Source organism: Aythya ferina (assembly GCF_964211825.1).
Source record: "Aythya ferina genome assembly, chromosome: 4".
Taxonomy (NCBI): domain Eukaryota; kingdom Metazoa; phylum Chordata; class Aves; order Anseriformes; family Anatidae; genus Aythya; species Aythya ferina.
Genome location: NC_140300.1, coordinates 75,368,105 through 75,388,368, shown reverse-complemented (window position 1 = coordinate 75,388,368; position 20,264 = coordinate 75,368,105). Strand labels below are relative to the sequence as shown.

General features: G+C 36.2%; 1 protein-coding gene across 1 annotated transcript in view; it reads left to right on the top strand.

Moving 5' to 3' along the window:
• Window positions 1-19,891, top strand: part of LOC311436111 (uncharacterized protein) — a 209,328-nt gene extending 189,437 nt beyond the window's left edge. The window contains exon 14 of the mRNA XM_084517934.1: window positions 18,505-19,891. Within this exon, the coding sequence (XP_084374060.1) occupies window positions 18,505-18,631 (127 nt within the window). The 3' untranslated portion in view covers window positions 18,632-19,891. The remainder of the gene's footprint in view (window positions 1-18,504) is intronic.
• The last annotated feature ends 373 nt before the right edge of the window (window positions 19,892-20,264 follow it).

The window sequence follows — 20,264 nt, the reverse complement described above, 5'->3', positions numbered from 1 at the left end:
CGAAGTTTCCCTCAGGATAGCTGGCGCCTGGGGCGAGGCAGTTTTACCTGGTCAAGCGAATGATTTAAGGTCTTGGGGCTGAAAAGATCTCAATCTATTCTCAAACTTTGAATGGGTAAGATGCCCGGCTCGCTGGTGTGGAGCCGGGCCGTGGAATGCGAGCGCTCAGTGGGCCACTTTTGGTAAGCAGAACTGGCCCTGCGGGATGAACCTCCATTTTTATCAGGAAATCTCTTTTGACCTCTTTGCTGTCTTATATACTTGTGTCCAAATGGTGTCAAAATATGAAACAAAACATAGTCAAATCAGAGCATAGACCAAACTAAAAAGTTCTTTGAAATATTTCTACAATATATCTTTCATCTTCAGCTCCTTGATTATTTTCTTGACACGTTGAGAAAGAAAAGTTGATTTGGAGTTTGTCTTACTTTCAAGGTCAGTAAATGATCTGCAATTTAGAATAAAAGTTCTCAAACTGAGAAGATTATTCAAGTGTCCTGTATCATTAAGAGTATGGTATAACATCAATATCTTATTTTACTCTATGAGCCTGTGTGGCAGGTCATTTCCAAATCTGATTTCTTTTTTTGCACTGGCACAAAAGGGTATTGTCTGCTATTAAAAAAAAAAAAAAATTGTCTTCAAACTTGCTCCTGTTGAAAGGGTGACAGAGAAATTCAATACACTGTAGACAGAACACGAACTGGAAGTCCCTGTGTTGTTCACTGTGGGTTTGATTTACCTGGATGGATTCCAGAGAAAAATAATAGTACACATCAGGATGTTCATGTATATATACACCAGCCCATTGCATTTGTATTGAATAATTAAAAACTAATCCCTTGTAAATTATGTGGCAGGAGATTTGAAGGAATATTGAAGGAATATTGAAAATATTCCTAATATTTTCCAAAATATTAGAATATTTCCAAAATATTCCTATTCCAAAATATTGAAGGAATAAAAAGTATATGTATACTTGTGCAATTCTGCATACTGCTATAATCATTGCTTTCCTAGTAGCTAAACTCTAATGATAGTATATATAAAGAATAAGGAAAAATTAGCTAAGGTTTCTTATTTTCCTTTTAAAGAGGACCTTCTAAATATAAATGTGGTACTGACAGTAATTACTACCACAGGCTTTTCTAACCCTGATGTCCTGATTACCTTCAGTACAGTGTTCAAAGAGGTTTGGCTGAGCAAGTAGACATTTTTGCAAATGTGTGGCCAGACCTTTTCTGGTGCAGATATGAAGGGAGATAGGAGGATGCATGGACTTTCCAGCCCTGCTATGCTGACAGTCCAGGTCAGCCACAAAGGCTTTCAAAAGTCTGAGAACTCAGCTGCACTGAATGCTGGTTCCATGTAAGAAATCCACACTAACACTTTGGAAAGGAATTGCAGCACCTTGGGATAGGGCAAGGCATTAGTAACCAGGCACAAAGGACACAATTTGTCAGTGCTGATACTGGCTTGGCCAGTGCCTAAAATAAACTTTCATACATATTTTTAGAAGCTGTCATTAAGATATCTTAAACCTTGGTAGCTTGTTGTGATTAGATATATAAAGTATTCTCTCTCACCTCTTTTATACGTATAACTATACTGACATTGTGACATTATTCCTGAGAAATACAGGGAGAAGTGAGAAAAGAACCATGCCCCCCGAGTGAAATTTTAACTTAAGTGTAGGCTTGTGTATAGCCACTTATTCATATGAATTATATGGAAGTCATGGATACTCCGGGTGTAAATCCAAGTGGAACTGCACTACCAATCTATGAATGTGTTGCACTCCTATGAGAAGAAAAAACAAACAGAGATCTTACAGCCTTATAAAAGTGTTCCCATTGTGGCATGATCTTTTAGAAAAAAAATAAATGAATCCTACCCCATCTTTTTGTAAATTGACCTGTAAGTTACTGGCAGCAAATCAATAGGATACAAATGAAAAATAATAATGCAATAACAATGCTGTGTATTATCTTGAACCCCAGATGAAAACTTGTAAAATGATCAATATGATAAAGATTCACTGCTGTTACTCTTTTACAAAGAAATGACAAAATAACATAGTGATTTCAAAAGGTGGCTGGAAAAAAATTAAACTCATCTGCCCCCCCCAAAAAAAGAAAAGATAAACCCAAATATGAAACATTTCCTCATTTGTCTGCTTCCTTTCCCCAGACTTCCATTAATTTGAACTGGATTAAAAGGAACAAAATTATTTTTGTTTGGAGAAAAAAAATGAATAAGATAAAGAAATATCCATATTAACTACCCCAACAAACTCAATCATCTACATACAAGAAGGATATGAAAACTGGTGGTTTCCATGAAGTACTTATATGAGCTTATTTTGTTTACAATTTAAGTATTACCTGCTATTCTGCTGCAAACAAGCTCGATAGCTCCAAAAAATCCCAGCAGAACACTTGTTAATCAGAACAAGCTCAGGAACTGGTTATCATGATGGCATCAATGCCTTGCATACCGAATGCTGTTTTGTCCAATATCTGCAAATCTTGTCTGGATCTTAATGTCAGGAAGGACTGTCCCCCTCCCTTGACAAAAACTAAGCAAATATGACCTACTACAAGATTTATTTATTTTTTTTTTTTCTGGATTTGAAACTGTATACAAAGTTAGTCAAATTCCAAAAATAACTCATACCAAAAAGAGGTGGGCAGATTTATTTTCAGACTTCAAGGAGTCAAACATTTCAGCATTTACTGTAAGAATTTTTGGGTTTTGTTTGTTATATTTTGACTTTTGTTGTTGTGGTTGCATTTTTTCCCCTATTTTAACTGTTGAATGCTTGGCAACCATATTCATAACTCACAAGAAGATAAAGAATACTGCCATAAAATAAATAGTTTTTACATGGGGAAATTGAAAAATAATTGTACTTGACTTTGAAATATGTGTACATTGAGATATCAGCCAGTGCAAATGAGAGATGAAATTGGCCCTTTTGTCTATGAATTACTGAGATGTTTAGAAGTGAAATAAGATATAAATACAAATGATTGTTCAATATTAAATGCATTTTTGGGACACATTTATTGCTTATGTGTTTCATGCATTTGTTAAAGAACAAAATTTTAGAAAGCACAATAAATGGTAGAGACTAATAGTGTGAAATGATACCTCTACTTAAGTGAAGAGAACTTGCAAGAGAATATTGAGATAATAAGAGAACAAATAGGAACCTCCTTGTTATTAAGAAACACATGATCCTTGCTAAAACACATGAAGCCTTGCTAAAGTCGAGGTAGATGACATCCGCTGCTCTCCCCACATCTACCCAGCTGGTGATGCCATCATAGAAGGCAACGAGGTTGGTCAAGCATGACTTCCCCTTCGTGAATCCATGTTGACTACTCCTCACAGCATTCTTCTCTTCCAATTGGTTGGAGGTGGCATCCAGAAGAAGCTGTTCCAACACCTTTCCAGGGACAGAGGTGAGACTGACTGGCCCTTAGTTTCCCAGATCCTCGTTCTTGCCCTTCTTGAAGACAGGAGTGACATTGGCTATCCTCCAGTCCTCAGGCACCTCTCCTGTTCTTCAGGATAGAAGATAGAGAGTGGTTTGGTGAACTAGAGAGCAGTTCTGCAGAAGGATCCCTTTTGGTGAACATCCACTTCATGTGGGCTGTATAATAGTTCAATGTGTTTTCATCAGTCATAGATGCAATATTAACCTGTAAAGGTCTTATTGCTGACCTTTCAGAAGGAATGATAAGAATGAGAATATGCAAAACTTTCCATTGCTTTATTCCTTTCTCTATTCACCCAAAGCTTCAAGTGTCTTGCACAACGCATATTCTGCAGTTATGTGCCTCTGCAAAGAAGATTATTGTGCATACTAAATTTTAAAATATTTAAGCATTATTTTGCTTAGGAAATTAAAATTAGTAAAATTAGTGCATAAAATTGGGATATGTAATTGCTCATGAAAACTCTGATCTTGGTATGTATTATCATTGACATTAATTTTACTTATTTTATATTCTTTATAGGAAGAGATCTGTCTCCTAGAATGTGTGTGATGGTTGATACTTAGAAAATGAATGGAGAAGGTGCTTTTAGAAGAAGCTTGTCCTACAACCTTAAAACTTTCTCATTTACAGAGTGGTCATGGTGAAGGAGAGAGAAACTTATGAGTAGAAAAAGGACTGCATGATGTTGTTACCCCAGCCTGAGTGAGAGGCTAGGTAGCTCTGTCTTCAGGACTATAGTGTGACACAGCTGTGAATGGTGCTGATAGCACATCCTTGATGTTAAACTACAGTAAGTTCTTTACTGCGTCAAGACTTTAAAAATTAAAATATTCAAAGGTTAATTTAAAAATATGTATGCGTCTACATGACTGCACATTGAAAAATTATTCTAGGAAGTGACTCTGAGATGTTTTGTGTTTTAACTGTCATGACTATTCCTTGCCCTGTCATGGACCTACAGAAATTGCTAAAAACTTTATGTGAACTGAGTGAAACTTAGGAAGGCAGAGGCAGGATTACAGCAAGGTTTCATGATTAAAAAAGAAGACTAGCCATAAGCTTCCCTGAATGAAAGCTAGAAGTAATAAATTCATTTTCTGTACATTTCCACAGTTGTGGTACAGAATGGAAAATTCAGGGCAGGAAAAGGAAGGAAGTGAAAAACAGAAGAAGAGGGAGAAGAGAAGGCGTGCAGCCTGGCTGTGCCGAGGAAGGGCTTGCCAGGGCTGCAGCAGCATTCAGAGGTGGCAACACAGCCTGTCACTGCAGGCACTGAGCAAGAGCACTGGAGGACGATGGGCACAAGGCACAGGGAGAGACAGTCAGGTTTAGGAGGGTTATCTGAACCTCTGAATTTATCCACTTGATCACCCTGTGGTACACACTGATATACACAGGAGTAAAGGACATTACTGCATCTGTAGTTCAAAACAAACATACCATGCATTGTTATTTCACACATATCATGTGCAATAACACACTGAGGTCTAGGAGGAAGTCATTTTCAATGCTAGCTTCATGGCTGGTAGATGCACAAGCCAACAGTCAAACTAAGGCCATGAACTACAAGGCAACTGATTAAGTGTTAATCACTGATGTTAGGTATTTATCCCTATAGGCTTGCATGATGTTTTTTAGATGAGCAGAAACGTAAAGACCGCACCTTTAGAGTTTTAAAATTAACAAGAGACATAAAAATCAGGCACTGAAAGGAGAGGGAATGAAGACAAAACTGAAAGAGAAGTGTTAGCGTACATGAGGGCACCATGTATGTGAAACAGTCTTGGCTGTTCCAGCTTTTTTTCTTGCCACTACAAGGCAAACAGTTGACTCGGGTGTTACTCAGAGTATCTACCCCAGCTACCTAATTATGCAATATTTTTATAAATAAAAGCATGAAAAAATTGTGGCTACTTGTACTAAGAACTATGTAAAATAACTTGCACAATGAATGCAACACGGCACAAAGCAGTTACCCTTCAATCATGCTTATATTTTCATTCTGGATTAGTAAGTGAAGAGTGAAACTTAAATGCCTTTCTTGAAAGGCAGCCAAAAGCTGCAGCTTTTAAATTTCAGTTCATGTTCAGAGCTTTATCACAATTTCATATGAATACATTCTTAGATTAAAGATTTACACAATTGCTTAAAGGTGCATTTAAAATCATTTACCTCCATATGGGTGCATTGCTGTAGGAATTTTAAAAGTTATTTCAATATTAATCCATAGTTCATGGTTAGGAGAACAGATCAGCGATCCTTATGCAGCTCCAGCCCCAAGACAGGCCACCACCTATGTGGCGACAAGTGACAGTACCCTGTTTCTCCCATTAAAATCCCATGCATTTAATTTTCTATGACCTTGAAATAAAGGATGATATTCTCACCAGCTCTATAGACTTTTAATTCCAGTGGCAGATCAGTCCATGGAGATGTTGCAAATTATTGCTAGAAGACTACATGTGTCAGGGTACAGTATGAGTCTCCCACCCTAATTCTGCTTATTAGAAATCCATGTTTTCAAATTTTTTATATATTTTTAAAACATCTGCATCTCCAATTGTAAGTGACATTTTTTGAAAACTAGAACTGCCTCCAAACTGCAAAATCTCATTTAGCCATTGGACATCTTGAAAAAAAATATCAAAATTCTTCATGGAAATAAGGCAAGTTTTTTTTTTTTTTTTGGTTGTTGTTGTTTTTCTTTTTATTTTTCTTTTCCTTTTTTTTTTTTTTTTTTTTTCTGACAGCTGCAATTAACAACTGTTTGCAACATTTAAGGAAATAAATATACAGGCCTATTTTATAAGTGTACCAAACTAATTTTTGCATTTATTCAGTCTTTCTGCCCCCTCTTTGTTGTTGTTTCTGAAGGGTTGACAAGCAGGAGGAGGAAATATCTTATTTTGAGAATATCTTTGACTATTATTCTGTGAAGTCAGAAGAACCAAACCCACACCACTATGAGGAAAACACTTTGACATCTAAGAGTAATATACTGTTTCCATAGCCTGCTGTACAACAACCTGTTTAGTAAAAGTAACCAGATGTCCATCTGGTTAAATTACGGTAGTATAGAAACAACTAACGGAATCTCTTGATCCATCTCTTGCATAGGTTTTGGAGATGCTAGTGCAAGTTCTGTGCCCTCCCACCGTCATGCTCTGCCTGAGCCTACCAGCTGCAAAAGTGAAACCTAGTGTACAGCCCATAGTCCTATCAGTTTGGACAGGCTTTGGCAGAGTCCCCAAGAGGGCTTCCCTACCTGGCCATGGTACCGCAGGTCTTCGTCACCCTGTCTGGCACTGGTTGCCACAAAATATGAAAAAGGAAGCAGAATTAGTGCCCATTTCCCTTTCTGTTTGTATAAATCCCTCCTGGCAGTTAGAAAGATTCATCATTGCTGGGTTGTTCGTATGGACTTGCAACTGTGCAAGAAAAAGGACAGGCTGCAGGCTAGATAAGGAAAAAGCTTACAGTAGAAATGACACAGTTTTAATTTTAAAAACCCAGGAAAATATGTCTCATAAATATTTTTTTCTACAGTCATGGCAAGTTATTGCCTTGCTATGCTAAATCAGAGCTATATGTATTCCAAGACCAAGAAAGCAGCTCTCTTCATCTGCTATAAAACTAAGCAATATTCTGTTTTCTGTTTCCAAGTAGACTGATATACCACACAAAATAGTTTTTATTTCCACCTTTCCTTTCTTCCTTTCTTTCTCTTTCTTTCTCTCTTTTTCTCTCTCTTTCTCTCCTTCTCTCCTTCTTTCTTTTTCTTTTTCTTTCTTTCTTTCTTTCTTTCTTTCTTTCTTTCTTTCTTTCTTTCTTTCTTTCTTTCCTTCCTTCCTTCCTTCCTTCCTTCCTTCCTTCCTTCCTTCCTTCCTTCCTTCCTTCCTTCCTTCCTTCCTTCCTTCCTTCCTTCCTTCCTTCCTTCTTTCTTTCTTTCCTTCTTTCTTTCTTTCCTTCTTTCTTTCCTTCTTTCTTTCTTTCTTTCTTCATTTAACTCTTCTTTATGACTCATGTCTGGTAAAAGGTAAGTACGCCTATGGAAGTACACTACACTGCCATAAGTGAGAAGAAATGCAATTAATTTTGAAAACTTTCATATGATGCACCTAATTTCTACAGCTGAGGTATCCCTGACTATTTCAACAGTCTGGCATAATGATTTAAGTCAAGTGGAACAGTATCTTAATTTTGATTTTTTGTGCTCAGGTGTTAATATTAAAAGCCTACTTAGACATTATGTGAAGCAAAACTGATAATTCAAGAAAAAAAAAGGCAAAAAAATAAAGCATAAAAACCAAGGAAAGCTAGAAAAAAATACATGTCAAAGTCAGCTTTGTATGAAAGATTTGGAAGTGGTCCTTAGTCTTCTCAATTTTTGGAGAAGTCTCGGGAACATAAGGGGAAATAAGTCATGCAGAAACAAAAAATACTGTCTGCTCTGGTTCAGCATTAGTGAAGGAAATCTTTTTGCTTCATGGTGTGCCTTCCTTTCCTTTTTGATTATCTACTGGTAAAGTGATAAAGTTTGCAGATATGGAAAGAACACACAATAATCTGCTAGGCTAAATCACTTTGCAGCTAGAACTTAAACTTAAACTACCATCTGTCCTAAAAGTAGATTTAAAAATAAATAAATAAATAAATAACAAAATTACTCTGTGTCAGGATAAAATTAAAAAAAAGAAAAAAGAAAAAGAGAGAGAGAGAGAGAGAGAGTAAGAGAGTATTTTTTAACTGAATTTTCTGACTTCTATGCTTAGAAATAATGATTTATATTCTCTATGTAGAAGAGGAACTTTTTATTAATATTTCAGACATTATAATTGTGGAGAGGTTGCAATGGTTATAGCTTATTTGGCATTGAAATCCAGTAGCAATAGTATTAAGCTGTATACCAAGGACATTGTCATAATGAGTCACATTCAGCTTTGAAAGTATTTTCCAAAGGTGGCAGGATATGCTTCTGCATTGCAAGAAGCATATTGCATTTTTGCAATTTGCATTGCATTGATGCATGCAAAATTCATAGAATTTTGCATGCATCAATAACACACTGATCAGTATGAATTAGATTTAGAATTAGAATATGTGATGGATATCCCATGGAACACTGGAAGCTTCAAGTTGAGCCACAGAGTAGGCAAGTTCATCTGCAGTAGTTAATCTGCCTCAAAATTCTGATGTTATTAAGAAAAATGTCCTCATTTATATAGGGAAATGGAAGAGGGAAGGAAAAATATTTCCTGAAAAAAATTTACAATTTGTCCTCAGCCCTACTTAAAATTTACATTTTGTCCTCAGCACCATTACTGCAGCATAGTGCTGGACAGATAAATGTTGTATATAAAAGTTATAGTCTGAGATGAAGATCCTGAAGAAAGAGCTAAAGGCTGTGCCTCCTTTCATTTAATTTATTCACAGATTTATTCATAACAAAGACACTTGATCCCTAAATTTTGCCATTTGTGGAGTGTGTTGAGAACAGCTGGATTAAATTTCTTTCTTTAGATATTAACAGAAGTTTAGGGAGGTGGTATAGTTGCAATTCCTTTGAATGATTCCATGCTCATATTTGCTCTCTTTAATAAAAGAAAGCTCACAGTACAAAATGAAGAATAACAGAAATCCAATCACACAGTATTGGGTCTATTTCTGATTATGTTTGATGCACCTAAAGTCAGTACTGCATTACAGCAGACATGGATAAAGCAATAGCTTATTACATGGATAAAGCAATAGCTAACAGAACCAGGCATATATAGCAGCAGAAGTTGCAGTTTATGGGCAATTTTATTTCACAAATATATGTTCATCGCCAAAATAAAAAAGCCTCTGAATACCTCCATAGTTACTATATTACACATTTTACATTCTTCTAATAAAATATAATTAATTAGAATGAAAATTGCCTCTAAAGTGTTTGATCACTGCTTTCAGGAAAATTGGACAAGGGGTTGTTCTCACTATTTTGTTAAGCTCAGAAAAATGCACTTTAACAAAGTTATTTTATTCTTTAGACCTTTTGACCTTCTTCTAGTAGGCTTCTATCATTCCCTCTCATTGTACTTCTGGGCTGAGGTCACAGTTGATTTAGCAATGTTAAAACATATTATGTATATAGGCCTGAAACATAAGCAGTCTACCTAAAATAAGTTTACTTTTTAAAGCTGCAGGAATGCACAATCAAACTAGCTGTAACAGCTTTTTCAATAACCTTTCCATGGAAAAAATAAATTAAAAACACCAGTTGGGAAGAATTCCAGCTTCAAACAATTTGCTTTTAATCAAGGAGATAGACATTGTTTGACTGGTTATAGCACCTTGCCCTCTCCAGGGTAAGCCCCGGCAGTTTCTACATTAATGAGTCCACTGCCCTCTCACAAGATTTCATCAAACAGCCCAAAGAAACACAAGTCCAGCTGATGGCTATATCATGCCCTCACCATTTCACAAAGAGGCAAGTAACCACTCAGGAGAAGAAGAAAACATACCTTTGGGTGCACAGCTCTCGACCACACCATTTCACTACAGAGTGTTTCCTCTGTTAATCTGGCAATGCTCTGGCACCAACCTGTAGATGCAAAGACCCAGAAAACCACATACTGACCCGCAACTTTCTTGCACTAATGCTGTGTTGCTCTGTCTGGCATTGCTGCTGATAGATGGTTTCACCATGCTATGTGCCACCTGGTTGTCATCTTCAGCATGAAGTGTAAGACTGGTAGTTACCTTTTGATATGCCTAAACCACTGTCTTTCACAAATGTAAAGAGAAAAGGCTTGGTTTTAGGTTTGTACCCTCCAGGCACAGTTATTGCTTGGCCCAGGTCTCGATACAAATTGCTCATTATGTTTGCTCATTATGAAGCTTCCTGCCAGGATCATTTTCCATGCTATTTGCCTTCCTATTTTTCCCTTTGCTGGCTCTAGCTTCTCTACTGCATTAAAAGTTATTTGTCTTTACTTTCAAGGTTCACTGTAATTTATACACTACTTACAACCTCTCATTATCTATCCGGAAATGGACTTTTGCCACTGATTAGTGCACAGTGCCAGTTCAAGCACCCATGTACTACACTATTAAATACAGCTGACCATTTATTTCCATTACTTTGGTTTTCCTCTGTGTCTTTTGCAGAGGGGAATAGACAGATGGTCGTAAAGTCCAGGGCTAAGGCAGTAAACCCTTTGGAGATGACACAATCTTTTGTCACAGGCCTGAGAAGTGATTTGTACAAAGTACCCACAGTCATTCCAAGCTACTGCTGTACGAATAAATTAACAGTGAAACAAAGGAGACTAAAGAACATGCAATATGTAAATACATGTATATTCTTAATAGCATTATTATACGTAAAATATTACTCCAGCGACATTATGCATTGACAAATGAAAGAAATATGGACCACAAGGATAAAAATGGAAGTTGGCAGAGGTTGTAAAATGTGTCTCTAACCACAAGGAAGACTGCACTGTGAAAGCACCTAATCTCCATAGTATATTAAGCTATTAGTCTATTTAAGGCAATCATGGTCTGACTCACAACTTCTTGAGCCAACAGGAGTCCTATTAATTTCCAAGTGATTTGGAAGAGGCCACAATGATTTATGCATTCATTCCCCTTGACAATTTTTGAAAATGACAGAAAAAAAGACAAACCAAGATGTTTTCTCCAAATGTTTGGTAGCTGTCAGTTTTAAAGAACTATGAGAGTAGAACTCAAATTAACACAATTGATATAGCGTATAGTGTATCAAGCCAAGGCTTTCTGAGCTACTAATATAAAAGATGAATTCTCAAACACCAGACACAGGTGACAAGATAAGAAGCCCAGCACATCTTGTATAAGATATAAATAGATCTATCTGTCAGCAGTTACTTTATAAGTGAATTGCTCTCAATTATGTCAGAAACAGCATTTAATGAAATATGATTTTAAAATACTACATAGAGAAAGAAATCGAGCAAAGTAAATTCCCGATATAATGAAAATTGAGAAGAGTGATAGATTCTGCTGTTATAATTGGCAAACAGAATGGATGATTTTGATAGAGGTGACAGAAGAACAGCTTTTGGGCTATCATTTGGCTAGGACAGCAATCTTCTAATCATATGTTCAGTCTGTCTTCAGAGGTCATTTTCAAGGTGCATGTTCAGATGAGAAATAGCAGCATTATATGACAATTTCACCAATGGCTGCAAAGAAATGTTCATTACATTGCCTTCTTGCCACTGGAGAAGGGACCAGTCATGTATCAAATGGTGGAACAGGTGTCAGTAGGAAACTGAAGTTTAGGTATTCTGAATTCGATCCTTTATTCAACCCACATTCGGCTCTTTCTCTTATGACAGGAAGTCAATGAACCCGTATAAAGTGGTGGGCAAATGTTTTTTCTCCAAATTTATTTTTTTCTTTTTTTCCTTCAGCACTTTTTATTTCAGTCATCACAAGAGAACAGCTGGGAGAGAGCCCCAGTTTAGAAGGGAAGCTGCAGATATGCCTGGCTTTGAGAGAGGTACAGATCTCAAACAATCAAGGGCAATTATATTGTTGCAGAAAATCTATCATGCATTCACAAATCAAGAAACTTAATCTGAGATTGGGAACGTTTAAATCACAAGATTAATCTAGATCATATTAATGAACAATACCTACAGGTTGGAATTAAGGTTGCTTACATGCCTCATCCATGACCTTCCACATCATAACAAGCATATTTGCAGATATATTTTAACTTACATTAATTAGGAACTTCCTAGGATTATTTCTGGGGAATAATTAGAACATGTATAATGTATCTGACCCCAAGGTAATTATACTTTCCAAGTTAGCTTAATTCCCATATCCTTTTTTGTCTTGGTTTAACAGAGCCACAGAATGAACAAGTATCCCCATCCCAGCTGAATATATATCTGAGAGACTATGACGTATTTTTGTAGGCTACCTCTTCAAATTTATCCCACAACCTGGCTGATGAAAGCATGCCACATTTTTCTGAAATGCAGGTGTCAGCCTTAGAGACAGGACTCAATAATGTTGCATTTAAAGTTACTAGAAATACCATGGCTTTCACAAGTAATATTGAATTAATTACTCCATCAGTTTGAGATCAGTTGAATTATAAGTAGTATTTCATTGAGAGATTTTTGTTGGAAATTAACATTTACATATAATATTCACCGGTAAATTAGGCTTCTAGACATGGAAGTTATTGCTGTTATTCAATGAAATGTTTTCTACTTTGTTTTTTGTTCTTGGGAATGCTGTACACCAAACGATATATTTCCCATATGAAATAGCTTTCCTGAAACATCTGCTGCCAGAAAGTTTGTCTGGAACTTGCAATGATGGATGAATTTTTGACAGGTAATTGCAATTCAGATCAGATGCAGACAGATTTAATACCTAGAAGCTCCCAGTTTATTAAAATCACCATTGATTTATTTAAGCACCCCGTCTCTTTTCACCACCATTCAGAAATTAATCACTTGGGTATGGTGTTCAGGGCCCATACAGCTGCTCATAATATGAAATACATCAGTTTAGCCTAACTTTATCTCTCTCTCAGCACTTCAGAAGAATCTATCACCATAGTATCTAGTCACCACCAAAACGGACATGTACAATTAACATAAGTCTTTCATGAAAGCTCAGAGAAATACTAGAATTCATATTAGTTACATGGCTTCAACACTTCAGGCTTACTAAAGCAAATTCAGTATCATCACTATCCATTATCCCTATGAAGATGATGTTTATGTTTTTCTTACAGCAGCTGAAAGTATCAAAAGACATTACTGGTTAGGTTCCAGAAACTACTGCTTTTTACTGCTGGTAAAATAAATAAATAAATAAATAAATAAATCATTACTGAATAATATGTATGCCATATATATATATGTATACATACATATTTACACACACACACAGAGCTTTATTTAGATTTGTCTAGATCATGAACTAAATTGTGCAACTGACATAATTATGGTAACAATGGCAAAATGAAAGAAGGACTGCATCCAATCATGAGCTATACAGGGCTCAAAAGCAACATTAATGCCCATCTGTTAGATGAAGTGAGATGATTTGTACTTGTTCTGGATTCCTAGACCACCATACTGAATCCTCCCCTGCCCCCCAATAATGCCTAATCAGAGATTTTCAAGTTGCATTAATACTTTCTTCTTTTTGAAATTCATGTCTAACTTCCAGCACTACAGTGTTTTAGCTTTTCAAAAGATGAGGTAAAACACATCTGGCTACTCTCCCCTGTCCAATATTCCAGTCATTTTGCCATAGAAAAATCCAGGTCTGGCAAGGATTTACCCATGCTAAATCCATGCTGACTTGTCCCAGCCATCTCCTCCTTCATGTGCCCTTAAATGCATTCCCAGATAACTTGTTTCATAGTTCCCAAGTTCTGAAGTGAGACTGACTAGGTTGTAGTTCCCTCAAATTTGTCTTTTTTAGATGATGAGTGGCCTTTTCTGAAGATGGAAGGCAGTTTGCTGGCCATTCTATCCTTTGGTGCTTACTTTACAGCTTTAGTAGTTGATTTGTCCAGTCTCTCTCTTAAAGTAACAATACCTCCTTCATTTTAATTCCATGTGGAACCCAAGAAGGATGAATGTTAGTTGTCTCATTTGAGGACCAGGATATCAGTTCAGTGCATTCGGAAAATAGAGCACACAATGGCTGGACCCCATGGGGCATAGATATCTGTATTATCTAGAGATGTACATCATAACAGCTGGTTCAGACTGTACCAGCTTTATAGAAAGAAAAGTTTCAGTAATCTTAGATTCTTGATTCTTCACACCCAGATATCAGATTAAATTAGATTAACATTGATTTGAATAATGCTATTGGCATACAGTGCTTCGATCGGTTCTAAGCGAAGTAAGCAAAGATGCAGACTTCATTTCTTTGCAGATATTTTACTCAGTTCTAGTTGTTCCCAGACAGACTACCATCAAGCCTTTTGTAAGGGTAAGATTTTAATTTTCCTTGCAATTCACATCTGTTCTGATAAAGGATTAGCCATGCATGAACGGTAGCCATCTGACCTTCAGCTATTTTACTCATACCTTTCCCAGACTAAACAGAATTAGGTAAGTGTGCGACATGCTTGGAAAAGAGCCACAGAAAGTTGAAGATGCTGGGATAAAATAAGCATATCAATTTCAGGCAGTTAAAATATCTCTATTTGATTTAACCCAGAAGTGGCATTACAATTATTCTAGAATAGCTGATGAAGTGACTCAAAGAGAGGAATGGTGGAAGGTAATGGGTGACATCCTCCCTTGAATGTAAGCTAAAAATACAAAAATGCCAGTCAGCATGTGGTCAGGTATCCCAAGAGCCTCCCTCCAGGAATAGGCACAAGCAGATGTTTGTTAAAGGAGAAGTACGAACAGAACAAATGCTATTTTGTTCTGTTCCAACAAATGCTGTTTTGTTCTGTATTTTGCCCCAAGTGCTATTACCCCCTCCAGTTACTTCCAGCTCAGAGTGACGTCCCCAGCCATGTGCAATTTTGTGCATTTACTGTCACAGGTAAGTATGGTTTAGTTCATTCCGGACATTAAGTGCCTACACCAATTTGTTTGTAATTTAAAGCCTATTTTGAATGCTGGTCTTGCCCTAAACCATTGAATATTTCTTTTATTATTCTGTATGCCAGTGAATGCGCTTCATGAATAGACCTAGAGGCATGCCTACTTTTGTACAGATATAGGAATCTTTGGCTGAAATCAATAAAGAGGCTTGTTTTAACACTGACTTTTAAACTGCCTTAACTGTTTTCATGAGGGGAATGTCCTCTGCACATATGTCCTTATTGTATATGCAATAAAAATTTTCTTAAAAATAAAACACCTTTACATTAAAAACAAACAAACAAACAAAAACATTCTGAAGTTTAGGGTTAGTCTGTGTTTCTTCAATCACAATAATTTAGCCAGATTTTTAACGCACTTATACAGTATACAATTTCTTCAATAGACTATTTGTTGTGCCCGCCTTCTGGAAAGAAGTGAGTTTATGAACACCTCATCAGTCTTAGAGTTATGTTACCTTTTGCACCTTTTTTCTCAATCAGTGGTGACAATGTCTTTGTATGTTTTATATATTTCTCATGCAGAGAAAGAACAGTCTTTTTCTATATCACTCCTCCCATCTTGGTAGCCATTATTTGTTTTATATGATGCCTTTCTCCTTCTACCCCTGTCTGTCCTGAAGACCTATTCTGTCTCATCAAATATATATAACTGACTGAGATTTCTCCATCTGAGAAATCATAGGCTTTCATTAGCTAATTATTACTCTCATAGGAGTCCTTTCTTCTACATGAAAATATATACATTTTCAAACTTTTTATCTCTTTTCTAGTCTAAGCAAAATTAAACACAGAAGTTCAGTGTTTGGTAGTTTTGCAGATATGCAGATTCTATTTCTCTTGCTTATAAATAGCAGTTTGAATTTTCAGTAAACTAATATTTTAAAGAAATAAAGGCCTGCAATGTTTCTGACAAAGCTGATTATAGAACAGCAGAATGAGGATACACCTTTATTTAATAAAAATGCTTTATAGGGAATGAAGATTAATAGAGGTTTTCTCCTGATTCATGACAACTAGATATAGAAATTAATTTCTGGAAGCCACTCAGTGATGAAATACATAACAAATAATGCATTTGTTGGCATGACAAATATGTATGTTGGCTGATTAAAGAAGACGTATGAACACCTGAAGAAAGGAAAATGAAATTATTCTGAGGAACAAACCAGCTAATTATAAAACCAACAGTAAAATAAAATGGGTGTATTAAATAACTATTTTTTTCTAAATGTGAAACCTTCATTATTAGTTTCTAACATACTTCATATGCAACCTCAATATCTAATGACGTATATACTACTGCATATATGAAATGTGCCTACATTTCATGTGAATTTAGTTAAGTTGTTCTTTTTTTTCTCCTTTTCTTTATGTTTTGCTTCTTACTTACCAGTATTTCCTCCTAAGAAAGGCAAGAAATACTAGATCTGTTAATTTTTGCTTTAATTGGTGGATCTCATGTCAACTTGAAATATGTTCAGTCATATAAATAAAAAAGTAAGTAAATAAAATCAGCAAAGGAAAATGGAAGCTTGAACAGTCAGATCAGAAATCCTGGTCATCCTCCAGCGCTGTGGTGGCAATCCTGGTATTCACATACCCTTCTGTTTCTAGCCAATTTTCAGACAGATCATAAGAGGGATGTTAACCCACTGCCTGAAAGAATCAAAAGGAAGGAACATGGGTTGAAAAGCAGGAGAAACACCTTTTGATTAAAAGGAAGCTTCATCAGAAGCTTCATCAGAAGCATGAGTTTACCACCCTAAGGGTGGTAAAGAGCTGGGTTCTCCCCATGGGCAAACAGGATCATTTCAGGGCACCAGGATGCAACTACATGTTGGAGCTGGACCATGGCAATAACTGAATTGCTAGGCCAGCTCCTACTGCACAGAATCAGTTATTGCAACAGGGACATAACATAAGTTTGGCCACAATTAATCCAATATTAAAAGCAAATTTTAATCCTTTGTCTTCCTAAATGTTGTTTATAATATAAGGCAAAAGGTAAAAGTAGCAAAAGGCCTGCAAAGAGTTAAAAATGGACAGTTATCAGCAAATCTAAGTCCATAAGCCAACTGATGAAAAGCTACATTTTCATCATAGGTTCAAAGCTTTCATACAGAAAATGTGTGGCTCCTTGCATAGCATGCATAGCAAGGTGGGTGAATTTTTAGCTTTTTGTTTTGTTTTGTTTTTTAAGTTTTTTAGTTCACATAAGAATCTGTCAATCTAAGGAACACTTTTTGAGAAAAAGCAGTTCAGCTTCAAACATTCAACAAGTGATAAATGAGGCTTTTCAAAAATAGAAGTGCCTACATGTGTTGATGAGACAATATGTGAATGCTGATGGATAAATATAATCTGCCCAAGAAGGCTAAATTTCAGCTTGTCCTCACATGTAAGTTATTTGCATTTCTACAGATGTGTTGATTTTATATGCCTTATGGACAAGAAAATTGAAATCTTAAAAAATAGCTTTTCCCTATTTATATTTTTTAAAAATTACTCAGTTCTGTCAGGTTCAGAGACTCTCAGCAATTGACGCTGTATGAATAAAAAGATCAGGGACCAAATCATCAAGCATAAAAATTTCTCTATTCCTTTTAAAAAATAAGAACAAATTGTGCATTAGGTTCAGGGACACACCCCTACGAGATAAGGACACTGAAAACTGCACATTTCCCTGGGACATAATGGTTCCAAACTCATTCTCATAAATTTCAGCTTTGTTAAAATAAGAGATACATAAGGCTGGCACTTCTCAGTCTTTGCATTCATCCTTTTCAACAGTTAAGCACTGGCTGGCACCTTAACTTTAGTCATCATCCTTATCAAATCCCTCATGAATTATACTGTTTTCTACTGTGGTTCACACATAATATGGGTGGGCAATGGGCACACCACATCTGCATCCAACTTATGGGTCCAAAGTACACCTCTGCCTGTGAGGTCCTGGTCTGCCTTCAGTGACAGCCTGCCAGGACATCCCACAAATGCCATAGGTCCCAGATCCAGCACTCACCTTCATACAAGAGCTAGAAATTACACTGTAGTCCTACACATCAGAGTAGCTGAAGAAGAACCATTTTCAATAAATCTCAGGTAACACATTCACATGAAAATATTTTAAGACTGCGAGATGATGGATATGCTCTAAGAGAAATGCTTGTTTCTCTCATGTTTTGTCTCTGCTGATTTTCTCTAATGTTATACTCAAAGCACAAACTGTCTAAGTTGTTCACCATACTGTTGGTCCACATACACACAGTGCAAAGGAAAAGGAAAACCTCATTTGTTACAGGATCAGTGGATACTAATGGAATGGAAGTAACAGATGGCATTCTTTTGCTTTTCTTTCCCTATTAGATTGCTTAGAGCTACTCTGAAAAGCCACCTGAGGACTAAACAACTTCTTGATGAGGCAGAGAGCAAGCTGTTAAGTCACCATTTCTCTCAAGAGCTGCACACAAGTCTCAACTACGAATATCCATGATCATATTAACTTTAACATAAAATTATGAATTGAAATTATGTATTATTTTAACCTTTCTAATCTCCTGACATTACATTTTCCCTACTTTGTCTACTTACTCTGGCTTTTCAGACTAGTGGTCTTTGTCTAACCTCTCCCCTGACCATGTGCAGAGGTCACCTTTTCTGCCTATTCTGCCCTTTTTAGCTGGAGACTACTTCTCCTTAATTTGATCCACCATGTCTATCTTGTAAAGTTCACATTCAGCAAACCTGTTTTAATTTAAAACCATGACAGAAAGTTTTCCTGCACAGTTGTTTACTCATGACTTCATTCATATTTCAACCCTTTTCTCTCTGGCTCTCAGATGCGATCCTTAGGATCAAATCCACTTAGATATAGTTTTAATCAGCTTCTAATGTCAACCAAACCAAACTAACAGAAAACAAACAAACAAACAAACAAAAACAAAAACTAGACAGGCAAAGAAAAAGGTAATTAAGTTCTTGCATGACTGTCCCTAAAACAATAAAGATCAGAGGCCTGTGGCCCAGGACACACAGGAATAATAATTTCTCTCATATTGGGAATTTGTAGGTCAACTGTAATTATTTTCTAGATATTTACATGTTCCGTAGCAGTGAGGACAAAGGATCTGTGGTTCCAATTAAACAAAACCCTGTATGCTATACAAAATATTTTAGGTCCTTCATTTTATTTCATAAATTGGCTGTCTTAGCTCATCTACTCCAAGAATATTGTGTCTTTTCAATACGCCCTGCTGACAATAATATAATTCATCAGCATCCGTTCCCTATGTCACAGTTATGGTTTCAGTTCAGTAAAACATTTAAGACATGCCTGAATCCTAGAGAAGCAGAGAATAAAAGTTCATATGATGCACAAATACAGATTTAAATTTATGTGGCATGCTTTATTTTTTGCCACTAAAAATAAAAAGAATTAAAAGAATGAAATACCAAGCTATAAGGCACTGAGAGAATGCTGTAGATTTACATGTAACTCCAAGTATTCTTTGTAATCAGTGTGTAATGAATACTTACACCATGCAGTTCGGAAGAAAAAGTTTGTCGCTTACACTGGAACTGATCATGAGTAGTGATCCAGTGTACAAATGAAAGTTCAGCTAGAAGGTTCTTTACTTTTCTTTAAAAATTGACAATGTAAAGCATACAGCTTTAAAATTTGAAGACTGATTGTATCACAGTGTTTTCTTATTAAAGTGTATATTATTATAATAAAAGGATCATGTACCTTTGATAAAACATGGCATTCTTCATGATTACATATATAAATATATACATGTATATAAAGAGAAATATTTGGAGAACAGTAAAAATGATTTAGAAGCTGTAGGCTGAAAATAAAGCCCTCTGATGTCATGCTCTCTCATGCTGTCCTTTGCTCTGCTATTGTTTATGCTGTTACTTTGAACAGAATAGTTCACACCACCCCGTTGCTTCCCCACCCCCCAAAAAATGGGAAAACTAATGAACCTCTTTAACATTATAGGAGATGAAAAGGCATAAGGTCTGTTTCTCTGGTATTGTGTGAATAACACAGGCCATTTAGTCAACCTTTTATTCTTTACAATTTAAAGCTTTCAACTAAGAAGTGACAAGATATGAAGAGT